Below are 20,084 nucleotides of genomic sequence, written 5' to 3'. Positions count from 1 at the left end.
TGCCTTCGGCTCAGGTCATGATCTCGGGGTCCTGAGATCGAGTCCCGCATCAGGCTCTCTGCTCGGCAGGGAGCCTGCTTCCCTCTCTCTCTCTCTGCCTGCCTCTCTGTCTGCTTGTGATCTCTCTCTGTCAAATAAATAAATAAAATCTTTAAAAAAAAAAAAAAAAAAAAAAAAAAAAAAAAAAAAAAAGTTGCAGTAAAGGGATACCTGGGTGGCTCAGTGGGTTAAGCCTCTGCCTTCGGCTCAGGTTATGATCTCAGGGTCCTGGGATTGAACCCCACATGGGGCTCTCTGCTCTGTGGGGAGCCTGCTTCCTCCTCTCTCTCTGCCTGCCTCTCTGCCTGCTTGTGATCTCTGTCAAATAAATAAATAAAATCTTAAAAAAAAAAAAAGTTGCAGTGAAGGTCTTTGGTCATACTGCTCTTAAATGACTGAATATAGATACGTAATATTGTTAAAATACCAGTACCATCTCTGCGACATTCCTGTGGTAATAAAGTAATAACTAGCTTTTGTCTTGAGCCCTTGCAGTTGTGCTCCAATCCAGACACATTCTCAGTTGCACAGAAGTTTTGCCTGATAATCAAATGAGAACTCAAATGATAAACGTTAAGATATACTTAGATTAATTGCTATTTTTAATTGACTCTGGATTTTTTTTTTCTGTGTGTATAAAAGTCGACTACTAGTTGTTCATCTTCTATATTTACTTAAAATTTAGTTACTTTACTATGTAACTACCTAATTAAAGCATGGACATTGCTGAACTCTGTAGGCGTTGGTTCAGAAATTAAAATTACTTAACCAGTATGCTATGGAGAGGTCACTCTTTCTCTGACTGCTGCTCTAGGTTACTTGCTTTACCTATCTATACTGACATTAGACTTCTTTACCTGCCCTTTACCTATATGACTTTTGAGAACAGCTTGCAAATGTTTCTAAATAATGCTATTTTATGTTTCCATCATGCCTATTAACTCTATCATATAACAGTAAAATGTTAAGCTACCTATTTTACAGAATTATTTTCTATAATATTTAGTGTGCTTTGTGTTATTAATCAACAGGATACAAATAGTTGGATTTTTGGCTGCATAAATAGCACTTCTATGTGGTAAGTCTTTTGAACCTAAGGGCCTCAATTGTTCATTTTTCTCAATATGAATAATTTCAAATCATACTTATTGAAGATTTATTTATTTTAGAGAGAGAGAGAGAGAGAAAGAGGGAACCAGGGGTACTGGGGAGGGGCAAAGGGAGAAGGAGAGGGAGAGAATCTCAAGCAGACTCCTTGCTGTGTGCAGAGACTGATAGGGGGCTCGATCCCATGACCCTGAGATCATGACCTGAACCAAAATCAAGAACCTGAGCCACTCAGGCACTCATAAATCATACTTTTTAGAAAGCTTCATACATTCTTAAGTTCATTTTGCTGCTACAGTACATTATCATAGCATTGATTTTAGAATGAAAAATAAAGGAAATTAACATATCAGTAGTTATTTGCAAACATTGAAATGGTTTCTAGGAAAAACAATTTTTTTGTATCCAAAAGGACTGTATGGATAAGAGTATATTGGATTACACTTACTGGACTTTGTCATTAGAACTTTCTCTGATAGGTCTGTAGGCGGTAACTTTTTCTTCTGAAGCTTATTTATAATTTATAATGTTTTAATATATTTGTCCTTTAATTATACTTCATATTCATTTCAAAGCCGGCAAGGGATTGATTTATCATGGAAAGCTGAACTGCTGCCAACAATTAAGGTAAATTATGGCTTTAGAATTTTAATATTCAGGTGAAAAACTCCTAAAGAATTCTTGAGTCTATTAGTATTTTAGAATATGGTCTTGTGTTAATTCATTTATATATTAAATGAACTTGAGATTTGCTAACATACAGTTTAAAAATATTTTCTCTGGAAATACATTTTAATGGAGAATAAAATGCAGTGTTTTTCTTTAACGTGCAGAGATAACTGTAAGTTAACAATCCTCTAAATAAAATTTAATCCGTATATTATAACGTCATATCAAGAGCTAGATAAATTTTTTAAAAATTTATTTTAAGGGTATGTTTGGAATGATCTATCTTAAAATAGAAGGGTAGTAGTTTGAGTTTTGGGGAGAGGACCTACAGTAGGAAAGTGAGCCTCTCAAAGAGATGCAAAGTAATTTTCTGGATCTATTTCAACATCACTTTGTGGTCAGATACTTGGATAACTCTATCTTGTACTCCATGGGATTTATTTAATAATTGTTTGTGATTTCCTTAAGTAACTCTGATAGGTAAGTCTTTTTACAAGACATTAATATCGTTGAGAAAATAAATCAGTTCTAAAATTTGAGGAAAATACATGTTCTGATTTCTTTTTTTTTATTTTAAAGATTTTATTTGTTTATTTGACAGACAGAAATCACAAGTGGGCAGAGAGGCAGGCACAGAGAGAGGGGGAGGCAGGCTCCCTGCCGAGCGGAGAGCCCAATGCGGGACTCGATCCCAGAACCCTGGGATCATGACCTGAGCCGAAGGCAGAGGCTTTAACCCCCTGAGCCACCCAGGCGCCCCCATGTTCTGATTTCTAAGTTGTGTTTATTATAACTCATAATCTTATACCAGGAGTGATAATTTTCAGTCTTCAGATATTTTTTCATGATGAATACTAGTCTCATAAACTTGAAAGTGAAGCCAATCTGGTTGGTCCCAGTCATCTTTCAGTCCAGTCTAGTTCAGTTATTTGTTATTTATCTGTATGGTCAACTCTGTACTATACTCACAGAGAGGAACGATGATATAATGAATAATTGCAAGTTACTTCACGCTGGATTCTGGAGTGTTTGCAATTATATTTTCTGTCACCTCAGTCCTTATTTTGTGTATATTCATTCATATAGCTTTTGTATTCAAGAGATAAACATTGTAGGAAAGTGATTAGATTCATATGAGCATTTTTAATGTGTATCACTGATTCTATCCCAGCCTTTTAGGCAGGAGCAAAACAAAAGTGTATGATATACTTAATGATAATCATTCATAAATCTTTCCTTAAATTTCCAATTTCGATAGTATATCCTATCTAATCTATAATTTAAGAGTTAGGAAGAAATAAATGATTAAAATCCCAATAGAATGCTACTTTGCTCCTATTTTTAAAAAGTTACCTCTTGGGGCGCCTGGGTGGCTCAGTGGGCTAAAGCCTCTCCCTTCGGCTCAGGTCATGATCTCAGGGTCCTGGGATCGAGCCCCACATCGGGCTCTCTGCTCCGCAGGGAGCCTGCTTCCTCCTCTCTCTCTGCCTGCCTCTCTGCCTAGTTGTGATTTCTCTCTGTCAAATAAATAAAATATTTAAAAAAAAAAAAAAGTTACCTCTTAAATAATAAAATCCTTATGTATATTTTTAATCTCAAAGATTCAACAATGTATTAATCTAGTTCTAGACCCTGCTTTATTTCTTCTAAATGTAAGAAACAGCTGTCAGAACAGCAGAACAAGCTGTTCCAGCTGCTTATACTTTTGTTTTTCCAAGATTTATTTATTTCAGACAGAGAGAGTCTCAAGCAGGTTCCCCGCTAAGTGGGGAGCCTGATACAGGGCTTGATCTCATGACCCTGCGATTATGACCTAGTCAAAATCAAGAGTCAGATGTGCAGATCATGATCTGAGCCAAAATCAAAAGTTGGACACTCAACTGACTGAGCCACCCTGGCACCCAGCTGCTGCTTGTTTTTTGTTGTTTTTTTTTTTTTTAAGGATTTTATTTATTTATTTATTTGACAGACAGAGATCACAAGTAGGCAGAGAGGCAGACAGAGAGAGAGGAAGGGAAGCAGGCTCCCTGCTGAGCAGAGAGCCCGATGTGGGACTTGATCCCAGGACCCTGGAATCATGACCCAAGCTGAAGGCAGAGGCTTTAACCCATTGAGCCACCCAGGCGCCCTGCTGCTTGCTTTTTATAGTGAATGCTGAAAGAGGTTGCCAGACAGCATTAAATTTAGAGGGGGGGAGGATGGGAAAAAGATGTTTAGAAAATTAGGATTACAATATTCTGCAATCTTAGGTATTCATAGTGGAAGAGGATTATAATTAATAAAAAATAAATTTCTCCATTTTAATGAAAATCAAAATTATATGTGTTAGCCACTTCTAAAAAGGACACAAAGTTATTTTGAAATCAAGTTGAAGAGAAAGAAAAGGTTAAAGTGAAAAGATGTTATGAATTTTATATTCATAACATCGCAACAAAAGTAGTGTCAGGTGACACTCATATCACGCTTAGCGTTGTTGCTGACTGAACTGTTAGTAAATAGAAGACTCCAGCAAAGCACCCGTAAATTCAGTTTTTAAATACCAGTCATACGGAATTTTTCTGTCGTGGGTACAGTAAAGAAGTTTCTGAAAACACAGAGCACAACAGGCCAGGAATTTGGTAAGCCAAAATGGATTTATTGTTAAAAACAAAAATTTATAAAGATAACTAACTGAAAAAAAAAACTGATAAGAGAAAACTAACTTGTTGCCATTTTGTCTTAATCATTTTAGTACCATAGTTTTGCTATGTGCATCAAAACCTGGTGTTTGATTTCCTTTCTGTGTTGTTTCATCATTAAGTGCATTTTACCCTTAAAACACTGAAAAATTTCCAAACTTCATGTTAATCTTACCTATTAATCTAATGAGTTCATGAATATGATTATATTGTCAAGTTTCTACTGACATTATAACTTTATAGGAACTTTATAAGGAAATTTTTTTTGACACTGTTAACCTTTTTAAAGTATTCTGATCCTAACAAATTCTTTTTTAAAAGTTTTTTTTTTTTTTAAGATTATTTATTTATTTATTAGAGATCACAAGCAGGCAGAGAGGCAGGCAGAGAGAGAGTGAGAGGGAAGCAGGCTCTCTGCGGAGCAGAGAGCCCGATGCGGGACTTGATCCCAGGACCCCGGAATCATGACCTGAGCCGAAGGCAGCAGCCTAAACCACTGAGCCACCCAGGCGCCCCCTAACAAATAAATTCTTGAGGAAAAAAAACTATTTTTGAGAATAAATAACAAAGGCTAGTAGATAGCCACACAGTAACCAAGGTTCTTTCTATTTATCTTTCACAGTGTCTACTGTCTGTTCAGTTGGTCTCAGTTGCCTGTCAGTCTCATTTGTGAGGCCCTGTTAAGGCCTTTTAATTTACATTAGAATGGATTAAGTCTGTTGCTGAGGCTTTGGCAAGTAAGTTGAGGTGAAGCCTCCTAGGTTAGAAAAACACTCACCGGTGAATCTGGTCAGGTTGTTAGCCACTGGTTTGTAGTTCTTTAGCTTCAGCACCTCTGTTCACCTTGCCCACAGAGGTGTTCCTGAAGAACACTGGAGAAAGTTAACTGGCTGCAGAAATTTCTTTTTTTTTTTTTTTTTTTAAGATTTTTATTTATTTATTTGACAGAGAGACACAGGGAGAGAGGGAACACAGCAGAGGGAGTGGGAGAGGGAGAAGCAGACTGCCCGTGAATCGGGGAGACCAGCGTGGGGCTCGATCCCAGGACCCTGGGATCATGACCTGAGCTGAAGGCAGATGCTTAACGACTGAGCTGCCCAGATGCACTGCAGAAATTTCTTAATACACACAAATTGGTGCCACATACAACTACTGCCACCCCCATGTCTACTTCCAGAAAAAAAAAACCCTGGATTTAAAAACTGTATTTGGGGGTCCTGGGTGGCTTAGTGGGTTAAGCCTCTGCCTTCGGCTCAGGTCATGATCTCAGGGTCTGGGATTGAGTCCCGCATCGGGCTCTCTGCTCAGCGGGGAGCCTGCTTCCCCCTTTCTCTCTGCCTGCCTCTCTGCCTACTTGTGATCTCTGTCTCTCTGTCAAATAAATAAATAAAATCTTTAAAAAAAAAAAAAAAAGCTGTATTTGGTGCTGTACTTTTTCATTAAATAGACCAGTCTCTTCTCTACTTATTCCTCAAAATACAGACTATAGGATCTGGTCTTAATTTTAAAGATAGATTTTTTTTTTTAAGATTTTATTTATTTATTTGGCAGACAGAGATCACAAGTAGGCGGAGAGGCAGGCAGAGAGAGAGGAGGAAGCAGGCTCCCAGGGAGCCTGATGCGGGGCTCCATACCAGGACCCTGGGATCATGACCTGAGCTGAAGGCAGAGCCTTTAACCCACTGATCCACCTAGGTGCCCCAAAGATAGATTTTTATTTGATAAGGTGCATTATTAGTCTTATTGTGTCTTCATGTCATTTACTGAGTAAGTTCCACGGGAGGATAACCATATATATCATTAGACAGCAACTCTTTACTGCTTCAGCTAGATCAGAATCATTTGAGATTAAGTTGCAACTCTCCATTATTTTTAGCATTCATTCATTCATCATCTATTGAATGCTCTTTGTTGTATGTAGAAATCATATTATAATGTTATAAAAAGCAAATGGACAAATTATGGAAGATATCAAGTCTAAATAATTATATAAAATAATTATATGTAGTATTAAATGTCATTTGTTTTACATGAAGGGATACAGTTCAAGGAATATTTTTGGCAGTCCATATTTACAAAATGTTAGGAATTTGAGTTTAGGATTATTGATCTGAAAATATAAACATGGGTATTTTATGAGGTACTGAATATAAAGTGTGAAATCAGTTTTTTTATGACCAATTAATTAAGAAATAAGTATTTATAATTTCTTTGAACATGTTTTAATTCTGTATACCTTTAGAAATAAAATCAGCTTTTTATGTCCTTTTTTTTTCTTTTTTTTTTAGTCTCTGACGTTAAGACTTCAAGATTATCCATCTTTGTCTCATCTTGTTGTTTATGTACCATCTATTCATGGAAGTAAGGTAACAAATAGATTAAGGTTGTTATCAGAATATTTAGTGGATACTTATGCTAAATTTTTAAGTTATTTTTTGATGAATTCTTTGACATACTGCTTATCTAAAACAATGACCAGTTTGGTGAAGACTGTTAAATCATTAAGATCATCTACTCTAACTCGAACTAAGAAGAATAAACCCAAGCCTCTGTGTTCAAAGTGGGAACATAATTTATGTATTAATCTTACAAAATTATTGAGTACCCTTTTATGTGCAAGACTCTGTGCCAGGAATTATAGGAGGCAACAAATGAGGAAGACATGAATCCTATTCTCAAAAAACTACATACTGTTGGGTAGTGGGAGAGAAGCATTTGGAAGCAGAGGGAAGAGTGAGAATAAAAGAGGTACCCCAAAATATACTACAAATTAGAATATAGCAAATAAATGAAAGGTTTAAGAAGGGGAGATATCTCTGAATGGTGGAATGAGGAAAGGCTTTATTATGAGGTGATATTTTAAATTTCCTTAAAGGATAGTTAAAAGTTTTTATGTGTGGCATAAACATTGTAGACCTGTACTGTCCAATATGGGAGCTACTGGTACATGTGGCTAAATGAAAAGCAATTAAAACTAATAAAATTCAGATCCTTAGTTATATTAGCTACATTCCAGGTGGTCATTAGTAACAACACTACAGAAAGTTACAGTGTCCAGCACTGCTGGGACTAAGAAGCCATGAGATCCAAGCATGGAAGTGTGAAAGTGTGAGATATGTATGGAAACAGTGAATAAGGAAATAGAAATTTTGAAAAATGTCCACCATGGGAAGGATAATAGTGGAAGAAAAGTCTGGGAAAGTAGTTCATGGCCATACTCTCAAGGACCTCGATTGGAAGATTTAGGACTTCATAGAATTCAGGAGTTAGTAGGCAGCTGAAAGATTTTCACTGTAGTAGAAATGGGATCAGAGCCATTTTGGAAGATGAATCTGTTTATGGTGTGCATGGATTAGAAACAGAGGAGATTCTATATAAAGGGTTATGAGGGCTTGAGCTAGGGAAGTGGGAGTAGAAATAAAATGTTGGTGATTTTTGAGAGAAGTTGTAGGAGAGGGAAGCAAGAAGACAGAGGTAAAAACCTTCTACTTCCCTTTCCACATTTCGCCTAACAGACTTATCTTTCAGTATCTATCCTAAGTGTTCCTCTTCTCCTTTTCATGACTCATCCAGATAACTTCTTACTTCCATGACACTTTGTTTATAACTTCTTGGAGGAATTATGCTGAATTACAATCTATTTTGTTTATCTCTCTATTACCATAACCATATTGTGAATTCTTTGGGATTAAGACCAGATAGATTTTATTCTACTGTGCATCCTCATCCTTTAGCAACTAACTACCATATAAGTGCTCAAAAAAATAGTTCTTTAATGAGAAAAGTGTCGAGATTTGAGGGCAAAATCATTAGGAAAATTTTAAAGATACAGGAAAAAGGGAAAGTAGTTGGGAGTTAACGCAAAGACTAAATCTCACAAGTACCTTATAATGAATACATTGTTTTGTTTTGCTTAGCTCAAGTGAAAGGTAATTCAGCATCTTCAATTCTAAAAGCTCTCTTTAGGGGTTTTTCTGTCAGGTAAGTTGGTTTTGAATGAATTTAAACATCTATCCCAAGCTTGGAAAGGCCCTGTCTCGTTATTCCAACAAACTAATGAGCCTTTCACAAATAGCCAGCCTTAGCAGCCGAATAAATATTTAATATGTCTTAATGCTGTTTGGAAAGTAACACTTGCTGACTCTACTGTTGCATACCCAGTCTGGCAAGGATGTTAATTTAGGCCTTTTATAATTTCTACATATCTGTTAAAACCCATCATCAGGATACATATATTTAAATAGATAGCTTGAAAATTTTTTGTAGTCAACTGATAATATAGTTTTCAAAAGGCAAATATGAAATTACTTGCATTTTTTGATGACAGAAAACAAAATAATTCTGTTAGAAAGAGACAGACCCTCGAATTATTTTCTTGGGTATGGGTTTATTCCATAAAGGGAGTAGCCAAATTTTTAAAGCAATAATAAAAATTAGATTATTTTGAATACCTATACAAAGTGATTTAAAATTGATTCTCTGTCTCAGGCAATGTCTCACCCAAAAGTGCTTTGTAAAAATATAATGAATAGTCTTGTTCAGTAGATGATTGTTCTAACTTTGTAACAGCTGTTTTCTATAAAGAAAATGTCTGATGATATTGTTGGCCTTTTAAGTATAGAAGGGGGATAAAAGCAAATCCCCTTAACAAGTTTTTCCTTTTATTCCTAATACGTGTACTGTAGTCAGATAGCATTTTCCACATCTTTTTTTGACTTTAAGAAACGAAAAATCCACCCAAGAGGCAAACAGAATAACAATTGCTTCAAGCACAATCCAAGGTGTACTTACTGGAAAAGCCTAGGATAGACCTCATTGGCTTTCTGCTTCCTATAGACAGCAGTCTACTTGCTAGCTACAATTTGGCATCAGATTAATTTGTTCTTCAGCTCCTGTAGATCAAAGCAATTTGGTTTGTCTATGGAGATTATTCTAATGAAACCATTCTTATTGCTGTCAGCTTAGGGCAAAGTTCCTTATGCCACTGTAGAAATGTTATTACATAAGAAATGTCATTACAAAACATCGTAATCATGCAGATGTCACATTTTAGTTTTACCTTTTTTAAGATAGCATTTTTTTTGTGCTTCGTACGTAGTAAACCTTTATTTCCATTTATTCTAATCACTGTTTAGCTTGAAATAATCTCATACAAATAACTTTAGCCATTTGTAGATAAATGGCAGTATGTCCACCTCCAAGTCTTTTGTAGTCTAATTAGAGTGTTGGCGATACATAATTAATATGGGATTTTTAAAAATTAAAATTCAAAATCATTTTTTATTATGAAAATATTGATTTTTATCTAAATCTCTAATTAATCTTGAGTTAACCTTGATTCTTAATGCTTTGACCTATCCTTTAAAGTCCTTTTTCTATAAACACCTGAAATTAACTGGAAGGAAACTGGACTGTACATTAGCTGTTGTACAGATGATCCTCTAATGATTAAGTTAAGCTTGTTCATCAAATTTTCTTAGCTTAACCTCTCTCCTTGAGTAATTATTGCCATCTAAGTATAGCCAGAGTGAGAATGTGATAGGTGATAACTTCTCCAAAGCTGGTTTATTTATGGACTTTTATTTTCCACTCAAACATCAAGTGAAGGTATTTTACTATACATGTAATTCTATTTTTTTCTAAAAAAACAATGTTTTATAATTTAGTTTTTTATAGATTGTGAATTCTTTAAAAAAGAGACACGATCCATTCAGCTTCCTGTAACTCATCTTTTTTCCTTTGGTAAGTACTTTGATTTTGAAAGCCTTAAGAGTTTCTTTCTTTTTTTTTTTTTTTTAAGTAGGCTCCATACCCAGCATGGAGCCCAGAACAGGGCTTGAACTCAGGACCCCAAAATCAAGACCTGAGCTGAGGTAACAGTTGGACGGTCAACCAACTGAGCCACCCAGGCATCCCAAGAATTAATTTTATTTTTAACAGAGTTCTTATTTATTTTGCCAGTCAGTTGCAATAATGAAGAGCCTGTAACTTTATATATTGTGTATTTCATGTATAGTTCTTAGAATAACCATATCATATGTTCCAGTGGTTTGTTATTTTAATAGTGGGCTAGAGGTCATCTTCTGAGCGGTGAAATTTAACTTTCTCCCTGGTCATATACATTTGCAAGTAATTGTGTGTGTGTGTGTGTGTGTGTATGTGTGTGTGTGTGTATGTGTGTGTGTGTGTGTGTGGTGGTCTTCCATGAATTTATACTACATGTTGGCCCTTTTAATAAAATGTTTATTATAAGGTATAAATTGCTCTCTGCCCTATGGAAGTTTCAAGATTTCTCCATATACTTTTCCCTTTTTTTTTTTATTGTGGTAAAATACATGTAACTAAATATACCTTTAAATTTTATTTTGAAATAATTTTGAGCACTCAGAACAGTTGCAGAAAGAGCACGGGGTTCTATATCCTTCATTCACCTTAACGTAAAAAATGCAGTAGTCAAAACTAAGAAATTATTATTCGTACAAATTGTTAACTAAATTAAGGCTTTGTTTGGTTTTCATCAGTTTTTCCACCAGTGTTCTCCACATTCCCACATTGCATTCAGTTGTCTTGTCCTGTTCATATCCTCTAATCTTTGATAGTTCCTCAGGTGTTCCTTGTCTTTTATAACTTTGACATATTTTGAAAAGTACTTGTAAGCTATTTTGTAAAATATCAGATACTTGGATTTGTCTAATGCTTTCTTATGATTAGATTAAGGTGTACATTTTTGGCAAGCATATCACCAGAGCTATGTATACTTCTCATTGTATCCTATGGATGGACACATGATATCAGTATGTCTAATTAATAATGATGATAACCTTGATTACTTGGTTAAGGTAGTGGCTTCCAGGTTTCTCCACTGTAAATTTATTTGTTTCCTGTTTGTATTTAATAAATGTCTTAGGGGAGCTACTTTGAGAATGTTTCAGTACCCTTTTATCTTCAAAATAACCCACTAATTTTAGCATCCATTGGTTCCTCTAGTCTGAGGCAGTTATTACTGGTATTCTGTATTTGTTGGAATTCTTATGAAAGGAAAGTTATCCCTTCTCCATTTATTTATTTAGTCAAATTTTATTTATGTCTGTGTGACTCATGGGTATTTTTTCATTGGATTATAATTTAATATTATCATCTCATTTTTTTGCTTAAGTTGTTCCAGCTTTGGATATTGAGAGCTCATTTTAGATTGGCTCCTTGCTCTTTTGACATGGCCTATCCTTAAAATATATATTTTTTAATAATCCATTTATGAAAAAAAATCTGTTACTTCAGAGCAGAAACTGTTTTAGATTTTTATCCCTCACCCACCTTTTTGCGGGGGTAAGAAAGATACTCAGAACAATACAGAAATGACAAGTCTGAATCACACATCTCATTAAAGAGGAGATTAAAGGGGCAACTGGGTGACTCAGTGGGTTGAGTCTCTGCCTTCGGCTCAGGTCATGGTCTCGGGGTCCTGGGATCGAGTCCCATCGGGCTCTCTGCTTGGTGGGGAGCCTGCTTCCCTCCTCTCTCTGCCTGCCTTCTGCCTGCTTGTGATCTCTCTCTGTCTGTGTCAAATGAATAAATAAAATCTTCAAAAAAAAAAAAGATGAGATTAAAGACTTATAAAATGAAAGATCTACCAAGAAAGCATACCTGTTTGAAATTGAAAATATGTAGTTGACTTTTTAAAGTACATGTATTATAAATGTTGTCTGGAGTTTATTGAAAGAGGGTAGGATTTTTAGGAGTTCACTCCTCCATAAACAGAAATGAAAACGTATAAATTATTGTTTAATATTAAAAATGTATTAGCATTAGTTAAACATTGTTAAGCAGTCAGTACTCTTTTAAAAACTGGTATTCGAAGTAATACAGTACTTTCAATTCAACAGGACTGTCTTCAAGGAAAGTGATATTAAATACAAGTGGCCTGTTTTATAATATAGAACTTCTAAACTTTGGACAGGTAATTATCCTGATTATAACAAGAATTTGATTTTACCTCAGTTTAGTTAAGCAAACAAAATAAACTTTTGTTTTTCTTGTTTTTGTTTCCGTGGTCAAACTCTTACTAGATATACCAGGCTTTTAAAATCAACGTGGTAAGCAAGTGCTCAGGAGTCAAAGGTAAGTGTATTTTCTGAGAAGAATAGTATTGTCATTTGAAGAATCAATAGATCTTCACTTGAATTTTATATAATATTTATTTATTTATGTGAATTAAGATTAGATTATGATAGTAAAAAAGCTGTATTTCCAAGATATAACATAGACCCTTTCTTAATACTAAGTACCTTCAACTGTATCAGTTTAAATATCTACATATATACAAAATATATATTTTTCTATCTCATTATAATAGTAATTAAGTTTAGCTGTTTTACCAGTTTCTTAGTTTGCTCTAGTTTCCTAGTTTACCTAGTTGTTCTTTTTTTTTACCTACCATGCTCTAGTTTTCAAGTTTACCAGTTTCCATATACTCTAATATCTTTTGTAAGTCTAATTAAACTTTAAGAATTTAATAATTCTCGGTAATTCTTTATATCATCTAAGTCTTACTGGTTATTTTTTATGAAATGGGGAACTGTGTAGTTAGGTGTTGTAGTAGGTTTATAACACATATTGCCTTTATGTTTCCACAGAAGAAATAACTAGTATCTATAAGCTTCATATTCCTTGGTCTTATGAAGATTCACTTACTATTGCGCAGTAAGTATATGAAAGAATTTATCTTAAACTTTGGCCATTTTGAATAGCATGTATTCTTCTTAGTTTATTTAAATCATAGTGAAATTTTAATGAAACTATTTAAGTGCCTCTTAATAAAATGTACCTATCCTTTAGGTAGCATTGTGTTCATAAGATAATATTATAAGATAATGTAGTATTCTTATCTAAATGATATATAATTTAAACTTTACTTGCTTGGAGCATCGACCCCTTCCTAGATGCCTGTTGTAGATGAAGGAGCATTCAAACAACTGTGATACAATTGAAAAAATGTCCATCTATAATAACATCTCTGACATTTGTCTTCCTCTCCATTATTTCATTGTGCTGTGCAAGGATTGACTTAGCAATGGATATTTAACATCATTTTGTATTTGAGAATTAATATTTAAGTTATCTTTTCAGGGTACCTTCTTCCACAGAAATTTCTCTGAAACTCCACATTGCTCAACCAGAAAATGACAGCCATGTAGCATTATTAAAGATGTATACATCTTCAGATTGTCAGTATGAAGTAAGTTTCATGTTTGCTTAACTTTTAAGATTTAGTTATAGAATACACAGGAAATACATTTTTATATTAACCATAGATATATGGCAAAGTGGAAGCCAATAAATACATGAAATAGACTTTTATGATGCTTTAAATATTCTCCATTTGCCTCTCAGCACCACCTCAGTATTTCCTCAGCTGTACCATTGAAAGTATATGTCTTAATAAGTAATAGAAAATAAAATTAAGACTATAGATTAACCTTCTAAGTTTAGAGGCCCAAAGCTCAAAATTCTTTATAAAAAAACGAAAAACAAAATTCTCTATAAATTGAAGAACATCATGAAATCAGCTGACATGGCTTTACTGCAGTAATTAATATGATATATGTTGGTTTCCAGCTCTACTGGATAAGCGTTAAGACTCTTCTTTCCTTTTCACTAGCTTTTTAAATCTCTGTCATTTATGTGTGTAGTGTAGTATGCCTGCTGTGTTTGTTTTACTGTCACAGTACATCTCTGCTCCAAGAGAAGGGAGATAAACTTGACTAACATTTACTTTTATGGATTCGTGAACTACAAGAGTCCCTCTGTATCAGAACATCCCTGGTTCTAAGGATTCCATATTTAAGAGATTATATGTTTTAATGGTGATTTCTGGTTTATGTGAAATATCTTCATTCTGTTCAGTTACTTTAAAACAACCTTAAATATTTGGGTTCTTCATTAGAATTAACTTGGGGTGGACTAGAATTGGTAGGTCAGACTGTGTTGGCAACAAATTTCATTGGACCTAAATTATGACTTATTTTGGATTTCATAGTCTTTGTTAATGCTTTAATATCTTTCTGTTTTTAACACTGAAGGATTTTGTGGACTATAATGATTTTTAACATGTGCCTTCATATTTCTAATAGTGACAGCAAAAATAGCATTAATAATTTGGCTATAAGTAATGCATACTTTCAAAAATGACCATGTTTTTATAAGTACTTTGTTTTTAAATATTAAGTATTTTGAAGTCATTTTATAATTTCTGTATGAAATACGTATTTCCTTTTTCCAGACTTCTTAATATCAAAAAAAAGTGTATTTATAATAGAGATAATAATTGTTGAATTTCTTTTTAAAATATTGTTTTGGCTTAAATTTTACCAAATATGCTCTGTTTCTGGTCTTATATCCTATAAAACTTGTTTTTGTGAAATTTACTCAGAAGTGCCTTAGCTTAACTATACTTAGTGCTATAAAGTTATAGGTTTGAGACTTAAAATACTGGTTATGCAATGGGTTAATTTGTATTTAATTGTTCAGCAAACATGTGTATAGCTTCTGAATTCAGTCGTTTAGTTAAGTCCTTTAGCTTGAATCACGTGGTGCTAAGATATTCTGGTTCATCAACTATCCTAGTTAGTAAAGGGTTACAAGTACCATAACATTCAACCAGTTGTCAGAGAATTAGAATCCAGGAAAATATGGTGAACAATAAAACTACACTTAATACAAATTAAAATTTGTGGTTCAGAGAATTTTTATAAGACCATAATGAATTTAGTTCGGTCATTATAAAAAAATTAATGATTATGTGTAGAGATGTGCAGAAGTGCTCAGTTTAATAAAATGTGAACTAGAAGGCTTTAGGAGAAATAACCTTTTTTTTTTTAATGATTATTTTTAAACCAGGTGACAGTTAAGACTTCGTTTTCACAAATACTTGGACAGGTAAGTGATTCCTGCTTGATTATGGGTTGCCTTAATGATACTATAAGGCAAGGGTTGCAAACTTTTTGCTGGGAAAGTCCAGATAATAAAATATTTTACCAAGCTAAATATGGTCTCTTGCTGCTGGTACTGTCGCAGCTGCTTCTTTCTTTTTCATTTTTCTCCTTTTCCTTCTTTTTCCCACTTTAATAAAATCCAAAACCAATTCTTGGCAGACAAATCTTAGTTTGCCATGCCTGGCTTTAAGGTGATGCTTTCATTCCTAGAGATGAGAGCTGATTCCTGATTTTCAAAGTACTGTTTTTGGGGGTGCCTGGGTGGCTCAGTGGGCTAAAGCCTCTGCCTTCGGCTCAGGTCATGATCCCAGGGTCCTGGGATCGAGCCCCGCATCAGGCTCTCTGCTCGGCAGGGAGCCTGCTTCCCTTCCTTTCTCTCTCTGCCTGCCTCTCTGCCTACTTGTGATCTCTGTCTGTCAAATAAATAAATAAAATCTTTAAAAAAAAATTACTGTTTTTGGCTAAATGAATGTCATATTAAGATTTCATGTTGCTCATACTATGCTATAATTCATAGTCCAGTAAAATTTAGAGGCTCTGTCTTATAAACAAACATTTTCAAATAACTTTTTATGTTGTATGTGCTTAATTTGTAAAAATAAAAAGTAAATTATATTAAAAATAAACATGTTGAAATACCTTAAATTTACTATTTTTTCAGTTGAAATACTTTAAATTTACTGTTACTGTAGTTCATAAGCAAATGGTGTTATAAAAATAATTTATTGAGGGCGCCTGGGTGGCTCAGTGGGTTAAGCCACTGCCTTTGGCTTGAGTCATGATTCCGGAGTCCTAGGAGCAAGTCCCATATCAGGCTTCCCCTGCTCTGCAGGGAGCCAGCTTCTCCCACTCCCTCTGCCTGCCAGCTCCCTCTGCTTGTGCTCTCTCTCTCTCTTGCTCTCTGTCAAATAAATAAAATCTTAAAAAAAAAATTTTTTTTAAAGATTTTTTTTTATTTATTTATTTGACAGAGACCACAAGTAGACAGAGAGGCAGGCAGAGAGAGAGAGAAGGAAGCAGGATCGCCGCCGAGCAGAGAGCCCAATGTGGGACTCGATCCCAGGACCCTGAGATCATGACCTGAGCTGAAGGCAGCGGCTTAACCCACTGAGCCACCCAGGCGCCCCTAAAAAAATTTTTTTTAAATAATTTATCAAGTAGTAGAACTACTAAGGTATTACTCAACATCATTATAATTTGCAGAATTGTATAACCTGGCATAAATAATAATATTGATTAGTCAAAAATTATATACTAATTTTAAAACTCACAGGGGCGCCTGGGTGGCTCAGTGGGTTAAAGCCTCTGCCTTCGGCTCAGGTCATGATCCCAGGGTCCTGGGATCAAGCCCCACATCGGGCTCTCTGCTTAGCAGAGAGCCTGCTTCCTCCTTTCTCTCTGCCTGCTTCTCGGCCTGCTTGTGATCTCCATCTATCAAATAAATAAATAAAATATTAAAAAACTCACTAAAGTTTTATTGCGCCTTCTATTATTTTTTTTGTTGTTATGGCATAGCATAGCAGAATTTTAAAAATTTAAGTCCTTTAACTATAATTATAAAACTCACAAATTAAAATTAACCCAGAAATTTTTTTTAGTACTTTTTTTTTTAAAGATTTTATTTATTTATTTGACAGACAGAGATCACAAGTAGGCAGAGAGGCAGGCAGAGAGAGAGAGTGGGAAGCAGTCTCTCTGCTGAGCAGAGAACCCAATGAGGGGTTTGATTCCAGGACCTTGAGATCATGACCTGAGCTGAAGGCAGAGGCTTTAACTCACTGAGTCACCCAGGTGACCCTAACTCAGAAATTTCTTATATGCATTATCTCATTTGATTCTCACAACAATCTGGTGAGAACTAGATTGTGATTGTTATTAAATCTGTGAACATTAGAAAATTCTAAGTTCATATGTAAAATGTGCTACTTTAGAAAGAGAAGATTAAATGGTATAAATTGGAAGAGTAGCACCATGGATAGTTACAATACATTCTCTAGCTTATTAAGGGACCTTTTAAAAGAAAAATTACAGAGGATAGGTGGGAAAAAAAAAAAAAAAAAGAAAACCTAGGGGCGCCTGGGTGGCTCAGTGGGTTAAAGCCTCTGTCTTTGGCTCAGGTCATGATCTCAGAGTCCTGGGATTGAGCCCTGCATCGGGCTCTCTGCTCAGCAGGGAGCCTGCATCCCCCTCTCTCTCTGCCTGCCTCTCTGCCTACTTGTGGTCTCTCTCTGTCAAATAAATAAATAAAATCTTTAAAAAAAGAAGAAAAATTATGTCTTGGAATATAGAGGAAGAATTGATGCTATTGTATTTTTAGTATGTCCAAAAGGCATGTTACTGTACACAGTGGTACGGGCTGAAAATATAACATACTGTCCTTTTTTTTTTTTTTTTAAGATTTTATTTATTTATTTGACAGAGATCACAAGTAGGCAGAGAGGCAGGCAGAGAGAGAGAGAGACAGAGAAGAAAGCAGGCTCCCTCCCGAGCAGAGAGCGTGACTTGGGACTTGATCCCAGAACCCTGAGATCATGACCTGAGCTGAAGGCAGAGGCTTAACCCACTGAGCCACTCAGGCGCCCCATGTCTTATCCATATCATCCCTAGGGCTCATAATTCAGAGTAGTGACAGGAAAAGTCAAGTTAGCTTGATACTTGATAGCCAAGCATAAATTATATGTCCATCAAATAAGGACATACTAATATTCTTGTTTAGGTATGGAAATTTATCTAAAAAACAAAGATATGTAGGTGTTACAGGATCAAAGGTGGGTACTTTTTTAAATGTCAAAGAATTTGTGGTGATTAAGTCTTTCCCAAATTACTGAAAGATATGATGCTCTTCCTTCATATTTGTTTAAAAATTTAGCTTGAGAATGGGAAAACAAATTGATGTAGTATATATTATTCATCTTTTAAAAATAATACATATTTCCAATGTTGCTGATTCAGTCAAAGAAGACTGAGAATAGGAATAAAGAGAAACAACTTGGGAGAATCTTTAGCCTTTGCTTATTAGTTAATTTTCTATCAAATTAGTTTTTCTTTCTCTTTTTCAGAAAAAGGAAAGAAAAATATTTACATGTTCTTTAATGAAAGAGGGCAAAGAATAAAGCTGAAGTTACTTTCTCAAGAGAATTATAAAAACTATTAAATCATTTCTATATAGGAATGAAGACTAACAATGCTAAATCTTTAGATTTTAAGAGAAACTGGAAATCTAGAGTTTTAGATAAAAATTTTTTAATTTTTTAATGTTGGCATCTAATTTGAAATGTAAAGAAATACTGTGCCAAATACTAGACCAAATCAAGCATGTCTACAATTTGAATATGTTCCTTAGTGACCAGTTTATGATTGTGGATTTTGTCATATGTTATACGAGCTGTAGCTGTAGCCCAGTAGAATAGTTAATACTCATAACAGTGATAGTCATTACAAGGAACTGTCATGTTCAGAATACTATATAGAAACTCCTAGAAGATTTCCAAAGACAGTGAAGAGCATTAAAGGTTAATAATAACAGCTAATATTTTCTGATCACGTATCTGTGCCAGTTACTATACCAAATGCTTTATACAACTGAACACATTTAAGCCTCAAACTCCCTGTGAGATAAATGCTATTTATCTCCATTTTATAAATAAAGGCACAGGGAGAAGGAGGGGTAAAGTAACACGTCCAAGGAAACAGAGCTAGGGAGAGGCAGAGCCGTAATCTAGAAGACTGACGCAAAGCCTGCTATGCTGCTTAACTGCTGTACTGTTTTCTTTTCATTATTTAGAAAGTTTAATGCTTCTGATAACATTTCCTTATATGATAAAACTATTTAGACAATGTCATATCTAGATAGTATTCAATATATTTTTAAAATGTAATACTTTTAAATTCAGTTTTGCTGTAAGAGAATAGTCACATCAAAATTCAGAAACAGAATTGTTGTGGGGGAAAAACCCACTTTAGATTCTAGGCTTAAAAATTTAAATTATACATTGAGAAATCTATGTTACACATTTAAAAATGATGATGAAACTATTTATGGTTTTATTATTGTACTAATTTGATATTGCTGCTGTAAGAAATTGCCACAAACTTAGTGTTGTTACACAAATTCATTATCCTATAGTTCTGGAGATCAGAAGTCGAAAATGGGTTTCCAGTAAAGGTGTTAGCAGGGTTGTGTTTCTTTTTTCTTTTCTTTTCTTTTTTTTTTTAGATTTTATTTATTTATATGACAGAGACAGAGGGCACGCAAGCAGGGGAAGTGGGAGAGGGAAAAGCAGGCATCCTGCCAAGCAGGAAGCCTGATGTGGGGCTCAGTCCCAGGACCCTGGGATCGTGACCTGAGGCAAAGGCAGATGGTTAACGACTGAACCACCTAGGTGCCCTGGGTTGTGTTTCTTCTGGACACTCTGGGAAATCATGTTTGTTTGCCATTTCTGCTTCTACAGGCTGCCTGCACTTCTTGACTTGTGGTCCCTTCCTTCCTCTTCAAAGCCAGCAGTGGCAAGTTGGGCCTTTCTTATATCAAATCACTGTGAATCTGACTCTTCTTCCTCTCTTTTCCTGCCTCCCATGACCATTGGCATATAGTTGCTCA

General features: G+C 34.9%; 1 protein-coding gene across 3 annotated transcripts in view; it reads left to right on the top strand.

Annotated features, from left to right (window-relative positions):
- Positions 1-20,084, top strand: part of PGAP1 (post-GPI attachment to proteins inositol deacylase 1) — a 75,056-nt gene that overhangs the window by 38,901 nt on the left and 16,071 nt on the right. For all 3 annotated transcript variants that reach the window (XM_046019589.1, XM_046019590.1, XM_046019591.1), the window contains 9 exons: positions 1,071-1,117; positions 1,722-1,773; positions 6,782-6,859; positions 10,160-10,235; positions 12,377-12,450; positions 12,560-12,611; positions 13,127-13,193; positions 13,620-13,728; positions 15,390-15,428. In XM_046019589.1, the coding sequence (XP_045875545.1) occupies positions 1,071-1,117; positions 1,722-1,773; positions 6,782-6,859; positions 10,160-10,235; positions 12,377-12,450; positions 12,560-12,611; positions 13,127-13,193; positions 13,620-13,728; positions 15,390-15,428 (594 nt within the window). The remainder of the gene's footprint in view (positions 1-1,070; positions 1,118-1,721; positions 1,774-6,781; positions 6,860-10,159; positions 10,236-12,376; positions 12,451-12,559; positions 12,612-13,126; positions 13,194-13,619; positions 13,729-15,389; positions 15,429-20,084) is intronic.

This window comes from Meles meles, chromosome 9 (genome assembly GCF_922984935.1).
Source record: "Meles meles chromosome 9, mMelMel3.1 paternal haplotype, whole genome shotgun sequence".
In the NCBI taxonomy this organism is placed as follows: domain Eukaryota; kingdom Metazoa; phylum Chordata; class Mammalia; order Carnivora; family Mustelidae; genus Meles; species Meles meles.
The sequence above is the reverse complement of the archived record's forward strand: the minus strand, read 5'-3'. Positions and strand labels throughout refer to the sequence as shown.